The 19,878-nt window shown below is 45.4% G+C and overlaps 4 protein-coding genes across 4 annotated transcripts in view; 2 read left to right on the top strand and 2 right to left on the bottom strand.

The window, feature by feature from the left end:
• Positions 1-288: 288 nt before the first annotated feature.
• On the top strand, positions 289-5,601 carry LOC105559689 (suppressor of fused homolog). The gene is made up of 7 exons (XM_012008187.1): positions 289-1,031; positions 1,485-1,577; positions 3,519-3,828; positions 3,996-4,231; positions 4,332-4,553; positions 4,635-4,842; positions 5,014-5,601. Exons 1-7 carry the CDS (start codon positions 829-831, stop codon positions 5,077-5,079), a joined length of 1,338 nt encoding a protein of 445 aa, XP_011863577.1. The 5' UTR covers positions 289-828; the 3' UTR covers positions 5,080-5,601.
• A 30-nt stretch (positions 5,602-5,631) lies between these two features.
• Positions 5,632-7,758, bottom strand: LOC105559690. The gene is made up of 3 exons (XM_012008188.1): positions 7,461-7,758; positions 6,947-7,129; positions 5,632-5,814 (listed from the first exon to the last, which is right to left on the bottom strand). The coding sequence occupies exons 1-3, from the start codon at positions 7,620-7,622 to the stop codon at positions 5,641-5,643; spliced, it is 519 nt and encodes a 172-aa protein (XP_011863578.1). The 5' UTR covers positions 7,623-7,758; the 3' UTR covers positions 5,632-5,640.
• A 63-nt stretch (positions 7,759-7,821) lies between these two features.
• On the bottom strand, positions 7,822-10,872 carry LOC105559688. Its single transcript, XM_012008186.1, has 4 exons — positions 9,782-10,872; positions 9,016-9,189; positions 8,350-8,464; positions 7,822-8,257 (listed from the first exon to the last, which is right to left on the bottom strand). Exons 1-4 carry the CDS (start codon positions 9,843-9,845, stop codon positions 8,143-8,145), a joined length of 468 nt encoding a protein of 155 aa, XP_011863576.1. The 5' UTR covers positions 9,846-10,872; the 3' UTR covers positions 7,822-8,142.
• Positions 10,873-12,699: 1,827 nt separating this feature from the next.
• LOC105559687 (protein neuralized) overlaps positions 12,700-19,878 on the top strand; it is a 56,583-nt gene continuing 49,404 nt past the window's right edge. Inside the window, exon 1 of the mRNA XM_012008185.1 lies at positions 12,700-12,769. Within this exon, the coding sequence (XP_011863575.1) occupies positions 12,736-12,769 (34 nt within the window). The 5' untranslated portion in view covers positions 12,700-12,735. The remainder of the gene's footprint in view (positions 12,770-19,878) is intronic.

The raw sequence follows: 19,878 nt of genomic DNA, 5'->3' as shown, positions 1-19,878 counted from the left end.
GAATTTTATGTGTGAAGGCCTTAACCCGGCGAGAAATGACTTGTCGATCGACGTCGAAACGAGGTCGAATCGACGTCAATATGACTACGTTTCCACCGAGGGTCAGAGTCGGGCTAGAGTCGGGTCAGAATCGGGTTGGGGTTTGGTGTTTCCACCGCAAAAACGCTCACCCCAACCCGATTCTGACCCGACTCCAGCCCGACTCTGACCCTCGGTGGAAACGTAGTCTATTATGACGGTTTCGATGTCGTTACGATATCGTTTCGACGTCGATCGACGAGTCATTTCTGACTGGGAAGGTTTGAACTAGGGCTCGCTATTATACGTTTAAACGGAAACACGTTTATACGTATAATTAGCTATCCGTTTATTAGAAACGTTTTTCCGAATACACGTGTTCTTACTTAACAAACGTTTAAACGTTTAACCGTTTACTAGGCTCTAATATACGTGTAAACGTTTAAATGTTTGTTAAACGTTTTTCTACAAATAAACGTGTTTCTGGAAGAAAATGTAAACGGATAAACGTTTCACGCTTAAACGTTTATTCGAAAAACGGAATAAAATCCGAGCCCTAGTTTGAACACATCAGCCGTACGTTTAGTAACCTTCAACGCCTGTAGAGAGCGCCGCGTCGCGTGGCTCCCCCTCCCGTTCGAGTTCGCGTCTACGTCGCGCGCGGCGTCGAGGGCGATCACGCTTTTGTTTGTCAGTGCTGTTCACTAGTGTTCACCGCTGGTGCGTTTCGAGCGTGCGTCGCGTTGCGTGGCCGTCGTGCGTGCTGGTAAACAAAGGCCCGCGTATCCTCGGCGTGCGCCACGGTGTTTTATGTACGGCGCGAACATGCGCGAGCGCGACGAGTTCTCGAGGTGTTTCCTACCGGGCCAGCCGACCCAGGTCCCGTTGCCGCCGCCGCCACCGCCGCAGCCGCCGCCACGGGCCCCGGGCTTGGACGCCCTGCACAGCCTCTGCAAGCAGATCTACCCGGACCAGAGCAATCCGCTGACAGTCACGGCGGTGATAAAATACTGGTGAGAACCCGATTGCTCCTCGCCGAGGAACGTCCGGGTGACCGTTTGCCCTACGGAGGGGTCACAGGTGGCTCGGTCCCGCTCGACCGAGTCGATAATATTGCGTGTACGTCTCTCTCTCTCTCTCCCTCTCGAGGCTCTAGCTTCAACGTTGTTTTGCTCGTTGTAGCTTATTGGTCTTGTTTTATTATCCGATTCTCTCTTGTTGTCTGACTGTTGCGCGGAACGCTCGCGGATTCCCTAGGAATCGTCGGTAGCGATTTTTCTTATCGGACCAACCCCGGAGCCGTGAAACCGTTGCGCGAGACACGTTTCGCCGGGGCGTCGGCGGGAACTCGGGTTTTCCCGCTCCTCCCTCGCGAGAAAAGGCGATTACGACGGCTATATTTAGCCTCCCCCTTTTACTCGCGCGATACCGGATATCCTGTCAGCTGACTTGAGTTTTTCCTTTAGGTTAGGAGGACCCGACCCCCTCGACTACATCAGCATGTACGCCAATTCGGGATATCCAGAGCTCGGAGTGCCTCCGCACTGGCACTACATCAGGTAACCAATGTTCACGCTATTGTCAAGCGGAGACTCCACTCGGGGGGGCGAGTGTAAGACTCGTGAATCTGAAGAGCGCTTTGTCGCTCCAATTTTATTTCAAACCTCGGGAAACGAGCAGCCAAATTACCAGGGGATGTCTACGTATTTTCCATTTCCCCGCGTGTAAATTTAAATAGCCGGACATCGCCTTTTACCGAGCGCTCTGGAACGGTGTTGCCGCAAGCGCTGAAGCTAAAATATGTATATCGACTACAACGAAACTCGGTTGCAAATCTAGTAAACGTATTGATGCAGGATGAAGGAAATTGCAGATAAGAAAGAGAGAAGGAACGGAAGTAAGAAAAACCGAAGGACATTAGCTGCTTTCCTTTTACACTCGAGTGATACTGAGTCACTCAGTTATGTGAGTATTAGTTGCTTTCCTTTTACATGAAAGCTCAGATAAATCTCACTTGTGACGTCATAACTCAGTTGAATGCATGTTCCTTTTGTTTCCTGAGAAGTGAGATTCAACCAGATTTAACTGAGTTTTTGCGCACGATCAAGATCGTGTGCTTTAGTCAGTTTAATAGACTCACATTAATGACGTCATATCTGAGTATAAAATACTCACATAACTGAGTGACTCAGTATCACTTGAGTGTAAAAGGAAAGCAGCTATTTTATACTCAGAAACTCAGTAAAATCTGGTTGAATCTCACGTCTCAAGAATCAAAAGGAACATGCATTCGACTGAGTTATGACGTCACAAGTGAGATTTATCTGAGCTTTCATGTAAATGGAAAGCAACTATCTACGCATGACAGAACTGACGGGCGCGTAGTACGCGAATGTATGTGCGCGCGTGAGTTCGAAAGAGCACGCGCGTGTGTGCGCGCCTAAGCGTGCAAGTACGAGGCAGATGAATTTAAATGCGTTACTTGAGACGTGCCTGTATTAAATATGGGGTATAGTTTAGGGCCCGCACGTTCGTTAAGCACTAGTGGGATACGAAATGCGGCAGATGCGCGATATGTTAGCGCTACCGTTTCATTACGGTGCCCCCCATTGGAATCTGTGTGCGGAATGACGAATGATCTTCCGCCAAAGGGTGCGGACTCTTTTCCCTTTTTTTTTCTCTCTTCGCGCCGGCGAGACCCCTGCTTCTTCAGTTTCGGAGAGACAGCTGTCCCAATACTATCCCCACGCTTCTCTATATATAGAGAGCGCGTAGGATGCAGGAGGAACAAAGTCATTTAAAGCGCGGGGAGTCGGAAATAGAAGCGCCGGACTTCCCCTTTTTCGTCTGCGCCGGCTAATTATACACTTCGTCATTGACGGAAAGTCTACGTACTTCTTTTACGGGACATCGCTAAGACGCCTCTTTTGCATACGGTGTCTTTATAACGTTTCTCCCTTAAGTTTGCTACTTAATTTAACGCGACTTTTAGTCCTGCCTATTGTAGAAATTACAAATATTGTTAAAGAGAAGAGTACAAGACAAATGCGATATAGAGATATTTATTCTACGAAAGGCGAGTTTGCTTATTGTCGCCAGTAATGAAAAATTGAGACGGGAAACTTGTAGTCAACCCAACTGGCTAATTATTTAATCAGATTTTTGCACAACGTTTTGACCTTATTCTTTTGGGTCCTTTTCGAGTGATACTAAGTCAGTTATCGTCGTCGAATACGACGGAGTCGAGTTATAAAATATATGTATAAGTAGCTGGGCTCGAACTTCGTCATTGACGGAAAGTCTACGTACCTCTTTTACGGGACATCGCTGAGATGTCTCCTTTGCACACGATATCTTTATAACGTTTTTCCCTTAAGTTGGCTACTTAACTTAACGCGATTTTTATTGCCTGCCTAATACCGTTGCAAAAAGTAACGAGAAAAATGCAGCGCAGAGATTGTTCTATGCCAGCACTTTGTAATGCGTTTGTTTAAATGCAGTTTGGGATTATCCGATTTACACGGCGACGGCAGATTACACCCAAAACCTGGCCCAGGCCGTCCCAGCGGATTCGGGTTCGAGCTGACCTTCCGTCTCGCTCGTGAAAGGGGCGAGACGACGCCGCCCACGTGGCCGGCAAACGTGATGCAGCAATTGGCCAAATATGTTTTCAATTCCGGGAACACGCTGATGCCGGGCGACCACGTCTCTTGGCACGCTCCGTTGGACGGTGGGAGCGGTTGTATCACTCAGATTTTAATGGGACAGGACCCGCAGCTTCCGACGTCAATCTCGACGCCCCACGGCGACGTACGTGCAAAAAGCCCGTATTCATGACGTATGACGGTTCATTTTCAGATTCCTTAAGATTTTTACATCAAGTAAATAAAATTTGTAACTCGGCGACTGCATTTAGCTTTAAATCGTGCTTGAAATATCGAAGATGGATCGTTGTTACGGTTCCTTATTGAAAACAGGTCTCGTTCGTTCAAATCGTCGGCGTTACTTCTGAGGAGCTGCAAGCTGCTCAACACTGGAACGGCCTGGGTGTGGTTAATTTGCTGAGAAGCGCTAGGGGCTGCGGCCCCTGGTTGGTTACGGACATGAGAAGAATGCATTCCGCTATGGAGGACGATCCCTCTATAGCGGAGAAGATACAGTGCGGCATCGAAAGGGACGGGTCGAACACGAGTGGCGTGTCCGCCAAATGTTGGTAAGTGATGACAACACTGATGGATAGAATTGGCAGACGGAGGGTGGGTTTGTCAATTGAATTTGAGTTTAAAACTGTTGCCTTATCTATTTGGGCGCAGGTGGGTGCAAATAACAAACGACAGGAGCGCTGAAAGATACAGGGAGAAAAGGGACGATTCTGACGATGACGAGGACGTGAAGCCGATCGTGAAAACGGAGAGATTGTCACCGTGCGAGCAACAGGATGCCAACGTCTCTGACGAAAATAGTATTAGAGTTCTGTCCGGATTACACCTGACGTTTAACCTTGAGGCCGGCTCGTTATTGCCGTTGGCGATAAAGTTAGTCACGATGGAAGCAAAGTTCACGCGGCAACGCCGCGGCGACGACGCCCAATGAATAATGCAATATTGTTGTTTTAGGGGCCGTGTGATGCACGGAAGGCATTTCACGTTCAAATCCATATTGTCCCATTCAGCCGTTACGATAGTAGCGCCGTCGGTTACGGGCACTTTCGTGTCCAAAGAGAAGCCATATGTTGTCCAAGGACCGTGGCTGCAGGTGCTCCTCTCGGAAGAGTTGTCCGAGAAGATGGCCGAAGAGTTTCAAGTTTTGAACGCACCAGAGAAGGTAGCATCACGCGAGATTAGTAAAACGATGGCGTAGCATATTACGTTACGTCCAGTTATTTCAGAGCATTGATTTAAAAAGACTCAATTCTATTAATATTACTACTAATATTAATACTATTCTAGGACTGCTGAATATTTTATGTATATGTTTAATTATATCTTGTTAAAGATCCAATTGCCAAAGACGTTTTCTTGGCCGGAACACAATTTAGCCATCACCGTCATCAATGATTAAAACTGTCCAACGATGCAATCCACGGAGAACATTCTTCATGCTGTTTCATATATTTAAGTTAAAGATAGGACAATGAAAGTATTATCGAGCCTCGTTACAGATCGAATCCTTTTATTTATAACAACGACTTTTCCCATGACTCTCTAGCGGTAAGATTTTATAATTTATAAATGTTATTCCATGTGTGTAAGACATTTGAATAGTTTCATCAATGTGCGAAAGCAGAGATTTGCCAGACAAGTTCCCAGATTTTGAAAGAAAAGTAGTGTATTTTTCTATCTACGACCGTTCCGATGTCTCTCTTTTACAAATTGATGCCTACTATACATGAAAAATTTCTACAATACTTTTTTAAATTGACAATAATGTTATCAGTGCAAATTTGATATGTAAAAATATTGCAAATTCTTTATGTATATAGTACGACATAAATTATATGCTATTTTACGACGAAATTTGATATAATACGCCTTAAATTGTTATATATATATATATAATAAACGTTTATGTAAATACCCTAAAGAGATGGTCGTACTTTACAAAGGGAAATCTTGCATAGCATCAGTTATTTCTTTGTGATCGATATTGTCTATTATTTCGTTGCTTTCGTCTTCTGCCCGTCTTTCTCTTAGGAGGACACGCATCCTGGCTGTGGCTCCTCGCCGTCGAATCTTTGTTATTGTTGCTCTGCGTCACCCGTTGCCCAAACATGTTGAGTAGCTTCGCGTGGGGATTCTAAAGTATCGACATGACATTGAATTCAATCGCACGTGTCAACGCATCGAATGCGAACTGTCGTTATTTTGTCATATAAGAGTGAAAAAATGTGGTCCAAATCTCGACGTTTGAAACCGCGGAGGGACTGCCACTTTTCACGTACGACGATCGCAACGAATCTACCTTTCCTGCACTTCGACGACTGTCAAATAGTCTCGCCGCCGGGTGAGTTTTGCATTAACGCATAACATAAACAATTAAAGGAGCCGTTAAACGTCCGCGTTAAAGGAACGTTTAACGCGACGTTCTGTCGGATCAAAAACCAGATAATGCATCATGCATCGCGCGCGCGGATCTCAAAATCGCGAACGATATCAGTCACAAGAGTTAGTCTACGAAATAGTTTACCTGGTTTTTGCACCGTAGCCTTCCAAGTAATACGGCAGCGATATACTCCTTGCGAGACGCGCGCACAAACGATTTAAAGTATCCGCACTTCGCCAGTTCTAAAAAGCAGGGTACCACATTTGCAGGCGGTCGCATAATAGTGAGCGTAATGGGAAATATCGGTCAGAACGGGACATATTCGCGATATTCCATGTTACGAAAAAACTTTAAAGATCTCTCTAAAAGTCAGTCGGTGGATTATCATTGAGAACAGTGACTATTCATGGTCTTGCGTGATAATCCACTGATTGACTTTTAAGAAAGATAACTTATTTACTGACCCCGATAAAAAAATTAATTGAGGTATGGAATTATTCTCTGAATAACTCGAGGTTTTAAAATCTAAATACTTGAGATACAAATGTAACAATTTTTTAATATGCTTTGCGTAGAATTCAAGGCTGACAAAGCGCGGTTGTTTGCCGATTCGCGAGCGAATCTTAATCCTTCGGATTATCGAATTGTTATCCGCAGAGAGGATAAGTCCGCACAATCCTTTGGGCTTGACGAACCCACGGACTATAGTTTTAACTCGCTCACACACAGAGACATACTACACATTCGCGTACACTGATGGAAAAGGGGAATTAAGTGTAAAGTCTAGATGTGCTCTGAGGTGGAAACACTCCAAATAAAAAAAGGGGTGCAAATTGCTATCCATTGCTGACAGTAACGATTGTCGCGAGACACTCTGTATATGTACCCTCTTGAGAAGATCCATGAACATCTTAAGGACTCCGCCGCACAAAGCAACGACAATGCAGGCGGAGGCAAAGTCCTCAACTTGGTCGCAACTGATACTGCCAATTACGTTGACGGCCCCTCGAAAAACATTGGCGAATGTCTGCATCGCGTCGATGCATAAATCCCTGATGAAGCAGATCACCTGAAAGTCCAGTCACTTCCTGTAATACTCGCTCGCGTATGTGCGTGAAACTTTCCTTCGTTTTCCTCCCAGAAGGAAATACAATTCCTCATACATATAAATGTGTATGCTATTCTTCTCATTGCATATTTCTAATCACTTGAAGCGAGTCAGAAAATACATTTTTAATCTCAATTTCAACATCCATTCGATTTTCTCAAAACAGTTCAAACGGTATCTACAATTTTAGTTAAGAAAACACAATTCTTCTTTTCTCTTTAATTGCCGTGTTGAATCTACAACGTATTCGCAATAAATTTTAAAGGCAATTCTTACATGTGCCGATCATCACCTGAAACGTTAGCTTCATCAACACGAGTATTAGTTCAATTAGCCTCGCTAAGTAGTCGAGTATAATGATCAGGATCAGCTCGATGGTCTCCCAGATCCAACAGGCGACGTTCCACAAGAGATGTACGAATTGATCGGAGACGCTGGACATTCGGTTGTTCATGGTCGGTCATTGCTGTTAAAGTTCGTACTTTATAGAAATTTCACGAATTGAAACTTGAAAGTAGTCGCGTCTGTCGTTCGAGATAACTACGAGAGAAATAGGTCCTTTTTGTGCGAAACAAAAAGCGACGGAGCTTATTGCGCTGTCTGAAATTGCCCGCATACCTCTTACGAGAAAAGGATAAAGGAGGGTGGGTTTATTTAACAATTTCCACGTATACTTTATTGATGCCAAGCTGTAATTATAATCAACGTATCGCACAATGATAACCCGTGTTAACTAGAATAAATGACGCGTGAAGTGCTGCTCGACAATAATGAGACTATAGCTTATCGAATAAACTGGCAGTATATTCACTATGTGGTATGCTTAATGCATCGTAAGCTTTAATAACAAAGGTTATCGTTAATATCCACTACACGCTGTTGTAATCTCTCAATGTCGCCGTCCGTCTCTCTTTCAGATTGTCCCATTTTCCAAACGCCGCCCGATCGCCCTCGCGCCGCGAAACGTGAACGGATCACGCGAGTCCCGCGAGAAACGGCAACACGAGGGCGATCAGCGGCACGAGATTCCTCGATGACGCGTTACACGCGTCCGCATCGCTGCAGGACTGCACGCATCCGCGCAAGTACCTACGAGGCGCACGTGAATACGTTAAAAATAATAATTAAGTTTCATTCCCGGTCGCTCTTCCGCGGCTCGCATCGGCGTCAGTTCGGCTTACTTGTTGTCAAAGTAGAAACCACCGCAGTGGGACATTCTGATGATCTCGGAGTCCGTCGTTAGGGTCCCGCTATCCAACGCGCAGCCCCTCACCATCAGGCTCTCGCCGTTCTCATCTAAACCGAGTCGAGTCGATTGAGATGCGATTCAATGTACTTGCTAGATTCTTATGATCAGTTTTTACCATCGACAGAGAGAATGGACTGACAATGAGCGTTAGGGTCTGAGCAGAATGGCTGTCTTGTACTCTTAAGATATAAGACAGTTATTGTGCGTTAGGGCCTGAGCAGAATGGCTGTCTTGTACTTTTAAGACATAAGACAGTTATTGTGCGTTACCTCAAGACAAAGGCTTAAAACGTAAGACATTGTCTTAAGGCTGTCTTAAGAGTATAAGACGGCCATGCTGTCCAGGCCCTTACGCGCGACGTGCGAGCACAAGCTCTGAAGCGAGAAAGAAACAGCAGGATGTCTGTCTCTCTGTAATGTAGGGCTGTCTTTTGACGGTCAACAAGACTCTACATTAGAGAGAGAGAGAAACAGATATATCCTATTGTGTTTCTCTCTCGCTTCAGAGCGTATGCTGGCACGTCGCGCGTAATGCTCAGTCCATTCTATATTTCGATGGTTTTTACATATAAAAAATAGTGCATCGTAATTAAATTTACCGTATATGCCGGCAATCTTGAGACAAGCGGTCGCCGGGAAGAGGCCGTCCCGGCCTTTCCGACCCCCTAAGCAGGGCGACTCCAGGAGAGAGCTCCCGTTGTTATGAAACGGATCGTCGCAGGGTTTGTTGTCGCCGTTGATCGAGACACACTTGTAACAATCGATGGCACATCCTGCGGAACATGATGCAAATCGTGATTGATCCTCGGGCGACAAATAAAGATTTGGTGTCTCTCGCGTTTGGAACATCTTGGCTGCTTTCGCGAGAAGATCAAAATGATCCGGATTAAAATGACCCTGTGCTATGACTGGTCAAATCTGAAATTTCGTAGCATCACATTGAAATTTTATTCAATGAAATTCCAGATTTGACCAATATCATAGCACAGGGTCATTTTAATTCGGATCATTTTGATCTTCTCGCGAAAGCAGCTCTTGTTTACTAGGACGTCTTGCTCGAGACATAAAATTTCACTTGCCAATGATAAAAAGCAAGTGCTAAAGACTTTTATATCCACATTATTATTTAAAAGGAGCCTTTAGGTCGAGGGAAGATCTCCGTGCTCGACAAGGTGAAGCTCGAGCGGCACCAAAGCGAGCTATTTTTATATAAAACAGCACGAACTATACACGTCGCGGCGTTAACGACTTGTCCTCGAAAGCGATGTGTGCGATCCGGTTATCGATCCTACTCGCGCGAAATTCGCAAATAGCCCCTGCGCGTCCGATCGCGACTACCTGGGCGGGCACCTGCGTATCATTTACCTCTCTCGAAGAAGGCGAGGATGGTGAGCGCGAGGCAAACGACTCGGGGATTCCCTACGTTCATGCTTCGGCGACCCAGAGGCGTTCGTTCCCGGTGGTATCGCGCTTTCGTCGACGTCAGCCTCTACATCCCGGGTGGTCCCGCCGGGCGACCATCTCAGTCGCGGACCCAGCGTTCTCCGATCGTTCCCCGCCGATCGTTTACCATCGTCGTGGTCGTCAGAATAGAATGATCCCACGTAACACCGAGCGACTGGCCGGACGACTCTCCCGATCGCGCCCCGTCGACGCTATTAACGTACGCAGTGTTTTGACGGTGGGTTGCCAAGGCGATTCCACTGCTCGTCGTCGCGTAGACCTCGATCTCGCCGAAGATTTAAGAATGGACTTCTGATCGATGGACTTCAGTCGGGCACTGCCGTTGTCGCGGTTGATGACGCGGGGGGGGCCAATGGGTTCTTATCCGTTGTTGTTCGGCGACCGTGCTAGACTAAGTCGCGAGATCGGGTTCGACCTGGTCTTTATACGCTATCCCGAAAGCTCCTCGCATGGTGTTATGGCAACACTCCTACCTGGGGCATCTCGCATGGCAGTAATCCACCCTGGGACACACGCACGACACGCGAATAGTGGGCGCAGTTATGAATTTACGACGGATGATAGTGCGGGAAAAAATGCCAACGAGTATTCGTGATTCCTTGCTCATTTATTTCGTTACGTCTTCATATAGATTGTCCGCAGTGTGTTAAGCTAACTGGTGTCTTCAAGGTGCTAGGAGAAGCTAAGCACATGTGACTTCGTGTGTTTCCGCACTCCTTTCGGAAAGGCTGAGTTCAACAGCAAAATAGAATACATGAGAGAGAATGCACAGGAAATTTCTTAGGATCTCGAAGTTAAACTTAAACGATGATACAGAGGGAAGTCCTCTACTATGAGATAGGATTCTAACGAGATAGTAGGTTTCCAACGTCCAAATTCAATCACAAATGCTTTTTCGCAACGACTACACGATACATGAGAAAGAATGCACAGGAAATTTCTTAGGATCTCGAAGTTAAACGATGATACGGAGAAAAGTCCTCTATTATGAGATAGGATTCTAACGAGATAGTAGGTTTTCAACGTCCAAATTCAATCACAAATCCTTTTTCGCGACGATTACACGATCTAACAGTGAATTTTCCGCTAAACAGCTTTCGCTCCAAGGACAATAAATTCATGTTGGAACCAACAGACGATGCCCATTAATTTAGCAGAAACTCCCCTATCTTATATTAGGAGCCTCATAATAGGAGACTTTCCTCTGCATATAGAAATGATGCTAACTCAAGCATGACTCTGTTCGAAACAATCAGGGGATTATTCCGCAAGAGAAGAGACTGCGCAATGAAACGAACATGTAAAGTCAAAAATCTATTTTGAGTCACAAGTGTATATTCGGATAAATGATCTTTTGATTATTCGAAGAGAGACAACGATATATCTAAGGTCATTTCCAAATGAATCTAATTGTAACTAATTTAGTTAGAATTGGGATTAATTCGATCTTATTAATTTAATTAATCATGCACGACCTTTTAATCAACTCCAATGAATCTTGCGAAAAGTCAAATATCTAGAGTATTCTTCACTTTACGTAGGACAACTTTAGATGAAATAACGTAGCATATGTAAGAGTTTAACTCGATCAATTAGTGTTAGAAGAATATCAGGGTTGGGAAGTAACTCGTTACTTGTAACGAAGTTACAGTTACTTCTTTTTGGCAACTCTAACTTAACTTCGTTACTTTCTCTACATCTGTAACTGTAACTTAACGCAGTTCTTTCGATAACTAGTAACTAATTTAATAGTTACATTAATAGTTACTTTATATATTTTTTTTAAACCTCCACAGATCGCATTAGGCCTTGCATTTGCGCATAAACGCCTTTATCGACGCCTTACAATTCAAATGCAGATTTGATATTTTTATTTTCACTGCAAGAGAGTAACTGCAAAGTAATTGGTAACTTGTAACTGTAACTAGTTGCGTTTTTAGCGAAAAAACCGTAACTGTGACTAGATACTTTTATAAAGTAACTTTTCCAATCCTGAAGAATGTTATAAAAAGTAAATTTACGATAAGCTGAAATGATTTCGCTAATAATTGCATGCCAGTATACTTCAATTCTTATAAAATTATGCTAAAAATGATCGGTATTGGACGTCAAATGTAACTGAAATCCGCATAATATGATTACGGTATTAAAACTAATTAAAATAATGCAGTTGCGGATATATTTCGCTATTAAACATTCGAATTAAGCACATCTGATGTTCAATACGGGTACAATTAAAAGTGTTTCTTCGTAGGGCTTTCGTAAACATAGAGACACGCAGTAAATGTCGATAATATCGCAAATGAAATTGCAAAAAGCATGAGTACCCGCGCGCCAGGATATCCGCGGCGCCGCGGGACACGCGGCGGCCAGCATCCGGCGCGGCGCGCACCTGCATCGAGGAGGAATCAATTTCGGCCTTGCGGCAGCCGCACGCGGCGCGACGCGGCGCGCGGCGCGGCGCGGCGCGTTCAAAGCGGCGCGCTAATTGGCGCGCATGCGCGCCACCGTCGCCGGGCCAATCACCTTGCGCGGCCGCCGGCAGCGCATCGGTGCGAGTGCGGTCGTCCGCCTCGTCGCCTCGCCGCCGCGTAGCGACACCGCGGATGCCAGCGGATGTACCATGTACCGTGCCTGACAGCGATCCGTTGCCGCCGCCGCCGCCGCCGCCGCCGCCGCCGTCGCGAAAGATGTGTTCGTTTCACGCGCGCCCATGCAACCGCTTTTTCACGTGAACCCGCGTCCGCCCCCGAGCACCGCCGCCCTACGACCCGACGCAATTGTCTGCCGTCGTCGCCGCCGTCGCTGCCGCCGCCGTCGCCGCCGTCGCCGCCGCCGGGCTGACAACGACGACGATGGGCCAATCGTCGAGCAACACCGGGCACAGCGGTGAGTCACAATGTTTTCTCGTAACAGCCGATCGCGTGCTGCTCGCCGGCCCGAGCGCGCACAGTGCACCCCCTTTTTTTCTCGAACGCGCGCGCGCGCGCGAGCTTGTCATGTGTCAACCGTGACAACGATCGGCCGCTGATGATCCGTAGCCGACGTCCGGCGACGTCGCGACGACCACGGGGAATACCCGGTCCCCCTCGTAGCGCGAGATTTCTCTCGAGGAGGTTATGTTCGGATTTATCAGAAACGTAGTCTGGACTCCTCCACGCGTTGCTCAGCGCGAGATGGGTCCCTTTTGGAAATCTGTTTTCTCGCCGGCGGGAATATAATTTCGATTTGATAATACGGCATTAGATAACGAGCACTCGATAACGTTAGTCCCGAGCGCGCTGGAATCGCGAATCAGCGGATTTACTGCCGCTCCGCATTTTAAATCCTCATCGAAGCGTGTACGATCGTTGCGCGCGTTGCGTTTTTCGCGAGCGGCGAATTTAGGTCCTTAACTAATCGCTGTTGATCGATGCCATCGGTTGCTCGTTAGCGATTGCGAAAGCGCCTCGAAGATTAGCGCGCTTCGTACTTGTATCGAGCTACAAAATAGCTCGAGGCGATTTTTATTTGTTAAATCACCGCGAAATTCGGGAGACGTGGGTTTGGAAGATACGAGTATTTCCGTCTTCACCGGGAATGGTGATTGAAACGTAAATTAGTGGCGCCTAACGAAATCGGAGAACTTTGAACGAGAAACGTACAAACGATCGCTTTGCAAAGTGCTAGCACAGCCTACTTACGATCTCGAATCAATTTAATCCTTTTGTTCAACTATTTTCGTGGACAATTCTTGATACAAAATGAACTGTCGGCATTTGGTCGAAGTGCAAGTGATGTACTTCATTCTACTTTACATTACCAACGCATATGGTTTATTCCTCATTGTTCAGAATTCGTTATTTAGAATTCTTCAAGCGGGAGTTTGGACACCGTCTGCCATTTTTAGCTTAAGCATGTTACGCTTTTCAGAAACGTTCTAGTCGGTCTAGCGTCTGTACGGTCTATAAGTCAAAAAATGAATTTAATTTAACAATTAAAACAGTGAGCTTATTTGTATTGTTACTTGAAAAGGACCTGAAACCGAAACGTAACGAATTCAATAAAATTTGCCAGTTGGCTTGACAACAAGTTCGCTGTTTTAATATTTAATCATCACCGGCGACCATAAGTGGCATTTTGCCATCGTTAATTTAACAGTTTATACATATGCAAATGTTATTACTACACGGAAAAAAAAGATGCATCAACAGGATCAGTGTAACTGAAGTGAAATCGTTGAAACAACATCAGTATTAATAAATGAAATGCGTGAGATTGTTGTCTTAATAATCTGGATATTTAGTCTAATGCTAAAAATGAAAATCCATAGCAAACACAGTTGAGTGAAGTATTTATGTTTATGGCAGCCCGTGACGTTAACATTTAATTCAAGCAACTTCATTTTGTTTAATTCAATAGCATTTTTTCCGTGGTTTATAAGTAAATCTAACAAATAAAGGTAAAATCTAAATTTTCTCGTAGCCAGTCTGAAATAGATGACGAGTCAATAAAAATTGTCTAAATCTAAACCCGCTTGAAGAATTCTACCAGATGCCGTCTAGGAGCGACATCTGCTTCGGGATGCATCCTGCTCCGTTGGTAATAAGATGAACAGAATTTATCTCTCGTCTCTTAGTTTCTTTCGCTTTAGAATTATAAGGGCTGCTTTGTGCAAGGCCGTAACTGTTAAATTGTACCCAGGGTGTCCAGCGGTCAGGGAAATCGGGAAAACCGGGAATTGGCTGGGAATTTTAGAAATCTGGAAATGTCAGGGAAAAGTCCGGAAGTTTTACGATTTATCTGGATTTTTACATCGTTTCACATTGTTTTCTGAATAATTTAAAGTTTTTAGAAAATAAACTTTTCTTCGGCTCTCAGTACACGAATTTTCTGTTCTGCTAAACATCAATTTGTTTATAAGCGTGGTCGGTAATTTATATTTTCGTCGTCGTGTTATTTTATTTCAATGCGTTCAACTGAGATAAAAGTATAAAAAACGATGAATTACTAAACAGTACTATCTAAGTTACTATCTAGTAAGTTGCAAACAAAATGCAGTTGAGCAAAACGAAAGCATCATGTATGACTACGTACGATATCGCAAATGGTTTGAATGGTTTGTGATGGTATGTTCGTTCCTATTGCACAATGTATTACACATAGATGGTATAATTGCTTTAATTTAAATTTTTACCGTTTTAAATTCCGGACTTTTGTTTCCCGAGAAAAATATTTCCAGGACTTCGTCATTTAACATTTACTTGATTTACCTTACAGACGTACGCAAATTATGCATCTTGAAAAAAGTTACACTAAACGGCCAGGGAAAAATTAATTCCGGCTCCTGGAAGACCTGAGAATGTCGGGGAATTTTTTTCATTGAGTTTGCTGGACACCTCGATACCGGAATCTGTAAAAATTGTCCAATCGTTAAAAGTGAGGAGAATAGTTGACTGTAAATGTGTTTCATTTTTACCGATTCCGACATAAGTTAACGCGACAATGTCATTTGTAAAATAGTCGAGATAGAAGCAGTCGCGTCACTCTTTGCACACAATTAATCCGCATCGACGAAAAACGATTAACGAACCATCATTGACACCAGGAAATTGTAAAAACTGCGCGAACGCTTGTTATGCGCAATCGAATGTTCGTTTTAATTAAGGGAGGTACCTGGCTGAGGTAATATTTTTCGCAATAAGAGTTTTAATTTCAGTACGGGGGGGGGGGGGGTTATTGTAATGAATACTAAGTATAACATTTAAAATAATTTATCAAATCGTTCAGCGATTTTATAACACGTGATTCACTGACGATAACGCGGGGTCTACGATGCGAGTCGCAGAGTCGTAGTCGTAAGAATAATCGACCGCGTTCGTTTAATTACGTCAGACACATAAGAATTAACCAATCAGAGTCGATTATTCTTACAACTACGACTCTGCGACTCGCATTGTAGACCCCGCATAATGATTCCACCTAACGAAAAACCAGTGTTACACGTCCGGAAGTAACGGCGCGCAGGATAGGTTGGAGAAAATACGGTATATTCACATAGTAATTTAATTGGCTACCTCCAGCTGTGCCAGGTCCTAAATGGCGTTTACGTTCGTAATTGAGTTACTTTTTAATTAATGTATCTTCTCTCCTCCCACGGGGAGCAATGCGGCCTATTGTACTCTGGATTTTGCGCGTTTCGTTGCCGTATTGCAGTTCGACGCGATAACAATCCACCTACCGATTCGCGAGACGAACGGCGTCGCGTTTCGGATGATTACGCGATATTTTGCCAGCTGCATCTTCCCCTGGCCCGGGCACACCTTTCGATTCCGTCTCTGTTGAGGCCGGGGGCCCCGTAAGGCTTGCAAGATGCTCCCGCACCCCCGTCGTGGCCACCTATCCCGCAGGATCACCGGCGTGCCCCCGGTCGCCCCGGCATGGGCCGCAGATGGTATTGTCATATGGCAGACACACAGGGGCCGGTCTCCGAATGCCTGCCAGCAAAACCGCGACTGCACATCCGCACAAATCCACGACAGAGACCCGGCGCGGGTTTCCCTTCCACCGAATTATTATCTAATCGACGTCACGCGAGCGGTCGGCCGCGAGCCACGTCCTTTTCTTTTTTCCCGTTTCCTTTTTCTTCTTCTCGCTACCCCAACCAGAACCCGGGTCCGGCGAGTGGATGGCATTCATTAGACTCTCACGCGACTTGAGATTAGGAAACCGGAGATTCGGCATACACGCGGAAGAGACTGAATTAAATTAGGAAACGTTTAATGAAATATTATCCTTCGTTTTACATTGTTAGAGAGAGAGAGAGAGAGACTGTTGAGAGTTGGATTCGTATCTTCAATGCGTAACGATGATAAGAGTTTGACGAAATATCGGAGTCATCATTAAGTTCTTTCGAAAGAAAATCGCGCGCGCCCGAGATTCGTAGACGAAACTTCCGGGGAGGGGGATTAAAGAGGAAGAGGGATCGTAGACGGCGCGCGATGGCCGGGGTTCAGGGCAGCGACCCAGTTCTCATATGTATTTATACCAAGAAGACGCTACGCTGGCTGCGTGTGGCCATTTTGGAGGCCCAAAGAGAGAAAGAGGGATTACACGGCGACGGGGAAAGCGAGAGGAAAAAGAGATAAAGAGAGAGAGAGAAAGAGCGAGAGGAGGCGAGGCCTCTCCGTGCGTCACGGGACGCGCTCCGGCGCGAGTCTAATGACTCTGGAAATCCAATTCCGGTTGCGTCGCAACCTCGAGATCGCGTCGCGGCTGCGCTTTGAGCGATAATTTCGTTACCGCGGAGATGCATCAGCGTCGCGGTGTCTGCCAGGCACGTGACTGCAAAATCGGAAGGGCAGAGCGTCGCAGATTGCCTCGCTGAGGCGCGTTTCGTTCGGTTAAAAACCGGACTTGTCAAAGGGACGAATTTATCGCGATCGCGAATGGCTTCGGCCATGGTTGCCAGAGACATGGAGGAGAGAGAGACCATAAATTTCAATCGGAATGATTATCCCACGTGGTCGCCGCGCAGCTGATCTTGGTTCAGGCAACGTTCACACATTGATCTGCCGTGAAGACTCTACGGTCGCCTTTGTGCGATATGGCGTGGCAGAAAATTCGGAAAAGCATTGCCGGCGCTTGCAGCGCGCAGCTCGACAGAAAGGTCGTATTGTGCAAGCCTCGACTGCGCAATTGTGCTCGCCAACCTGACCGAGAGGTAGCAGGTCTATTGTACGGCATTGATGACACTTGGTCAGGTAGCGCGCGCAACGTTGGAGAAAAACTCGAAGACTGTCCAAAGAAGTTGAACCTCCACTGGGGGAGAAAACACCGTGGCGAAAGGAAAGTAGCATTTTTAGTTTCCCTTTCTCCTCGCGGAGTCTTTTGGGCTCGTGTCGGACAAAATTCGTCAAAAAAGAAAACAGACGAGTAATATTCGACCGAAGCTAGCAATAATTTTCATTACAAGAAATTTATTGAGAAAAATATTACCTCAGCAAGGGCTTGAACCTGGACTGCCCTTACTCTAGGCGGGCGGAATCTCGCCGGTTCGACCGTCGAGGCACGTGGCAATATTTGTCGCAATAAACAGTGTTGTATTTCAGTCGCAAAACAGTCGCAATAATGGTGTTCCGAATGTCACGCTTCCGTGACTGATTTTCGAATCTTGAGCCCGCGTATTTATAGTCGGTTCTCAATTCTCGTCTCAAGAGTGTTTCAGGCGAGATATTCAGATTGGAGTTTCATGTCTTGAGGTACGGACGGTTCAATAGTTACATTTTGATTGAAGATCAACTGCAACTGTATTCAGTTGAAAAAGGACCGATTACTCACCTCGTCTTGAGAGTCCAAACATCGAATAAAGCGGCGATACGCAATTGTTCTCGACTGAAATCTTAGACGAAATCTAAAAACTACTTTCTAAAACTTCCTTTGAGAATCTCTATTGAATCGAGACTACAAACAAATGTCAAATTGAGTCTCAAGATTCATCTATTAAACAGCATCATGTCTCAAGACTGGTTTGAGCTGTGTTTTTCAGCAGAGTCGACTACAAATACGGGCCTTAGAACTGCGAAGGTCCCAATACTCATTGTTAAATTGTACCGAACTGCGAATGAAAGCAAACGTTCGTGGCGCGATCGGTCCGAGGAATAAGAATGCGCGCTGATATGGAAATTTATTTGCGTACGGTCGATATCGTCAAATCGCGGGCAACGTCGGGAGAGCAGAGTAGAGAGGTATAAAGCTGACGGCTACGCGACGTTGATAGCACACAGGCGTAAGCAAACCTTATTTTTGGGTTTCGCGAAAGTGAATCCCCTCGCGTTTTCGTTGCTGCACGCGCTGCAGTAAATCGGCGATCCATTTTCGTGCGATGATCTGTCAATAAACTCTCAACGTTCCGAACACCGCGGGATATGGGTCATTACGAATGTTGTTCGGGTGGGTTGGGGTCTTAGGACAAAATCCCCTGCGCCTATTTTTACCCGCCAATCTACCGCAATCTAGATAAAAACTAGAACGAACGCTCTTTGCCGTTTCTGTAATTCGATAATGAGTACAACAGTTTTATGATTTTTCTAAATTCGAATCGATCAAGCAAGACTCAACGGTAGAAAGTGACGAGGAGAGGGAATCCTCGAACGCGGAAATACATGAACGGTACATACGAGGGTGGGTTGAAAAGTTTTGCGCCTGAACATGAAGATTGCATTATTTGTCGCCACATCAGTACTGCGACTGTACATGCTTTGAAGGATACCTCCGAAAATTTTAGCCATTTTGGACTCTCAGTTGTTGCACGACAGTCGTTCGTGTCTGTGGATGTTAATATTTTCGTAAACATGGAAAAATCGAATATCGGGTAAAAATTCACGAATTGCAGTTCGAACTGATTGACCACCCCCCGTATTCACCAGATTTAGCCCCCAGTGACCTTTTCTGTTTTCTAAACTCAAAGTTGGGCTCGGAGGACAGAAATTTTTATCAAACGAGCAGGTCATAGCATCCGTAAATGCCAGCGGTTGGAGCATACCTGGATTAAGTGTATCGACTTAAAAGGAAACGATGTCGGAAAATAAAAGTGAATTTGACCGAAAAAACATTGTTTCTATGTTAGGCTCAAAACTTTTCAACCCACCCTCGTATTTCGGCGACACGTACGACTCACGTATGTGCGTCTTTCCCATGTACGAATGCGTAATGGAGCGTGCACTCGTACCTTAAAGACCGACGGCTATTTCTGACACGGTTTGCACACACGAGTCGCAGTTACTGCATCCGTCTCTTCATTTTTCCAGGCTTCTTTTCTTCAGATAATTATGGCATGTAGGAAAATCGCTTGCCCATGTAACACCACGCGAATATAAATCTCGTGGAAAGTGATCGATCGTAGTACTCTTGCGGTTTCATCACTAAACGGCATTTAAAGGTGCTTGACAAATAGCGAATCTACTCTCTAAAAGTCAATCAGTGCATTTTCACTGAAAACACTGAATAATTCAGTGCTA

Source organism: Vollenhovia emeryi, unplaced genomic scaffold (genome assembly GCF_000949405.1).
Source record: "Vollenhovia emeryi isolate VEMERY1.0 unplaced genomic scaffold, V.emery_V1.0 DF939260.1, whole genome shotgun sequence".
NCBI classification, from domain to species: Eukaryota; Metazoa; Arthropoda; class Insecta; order Hymenoptera; family Formicidae; genus Vollenhovia; species Vollenhovia emeryi.
This window is presented reverse-complemented; position numbering and strand designations above follow the sequence as displayed.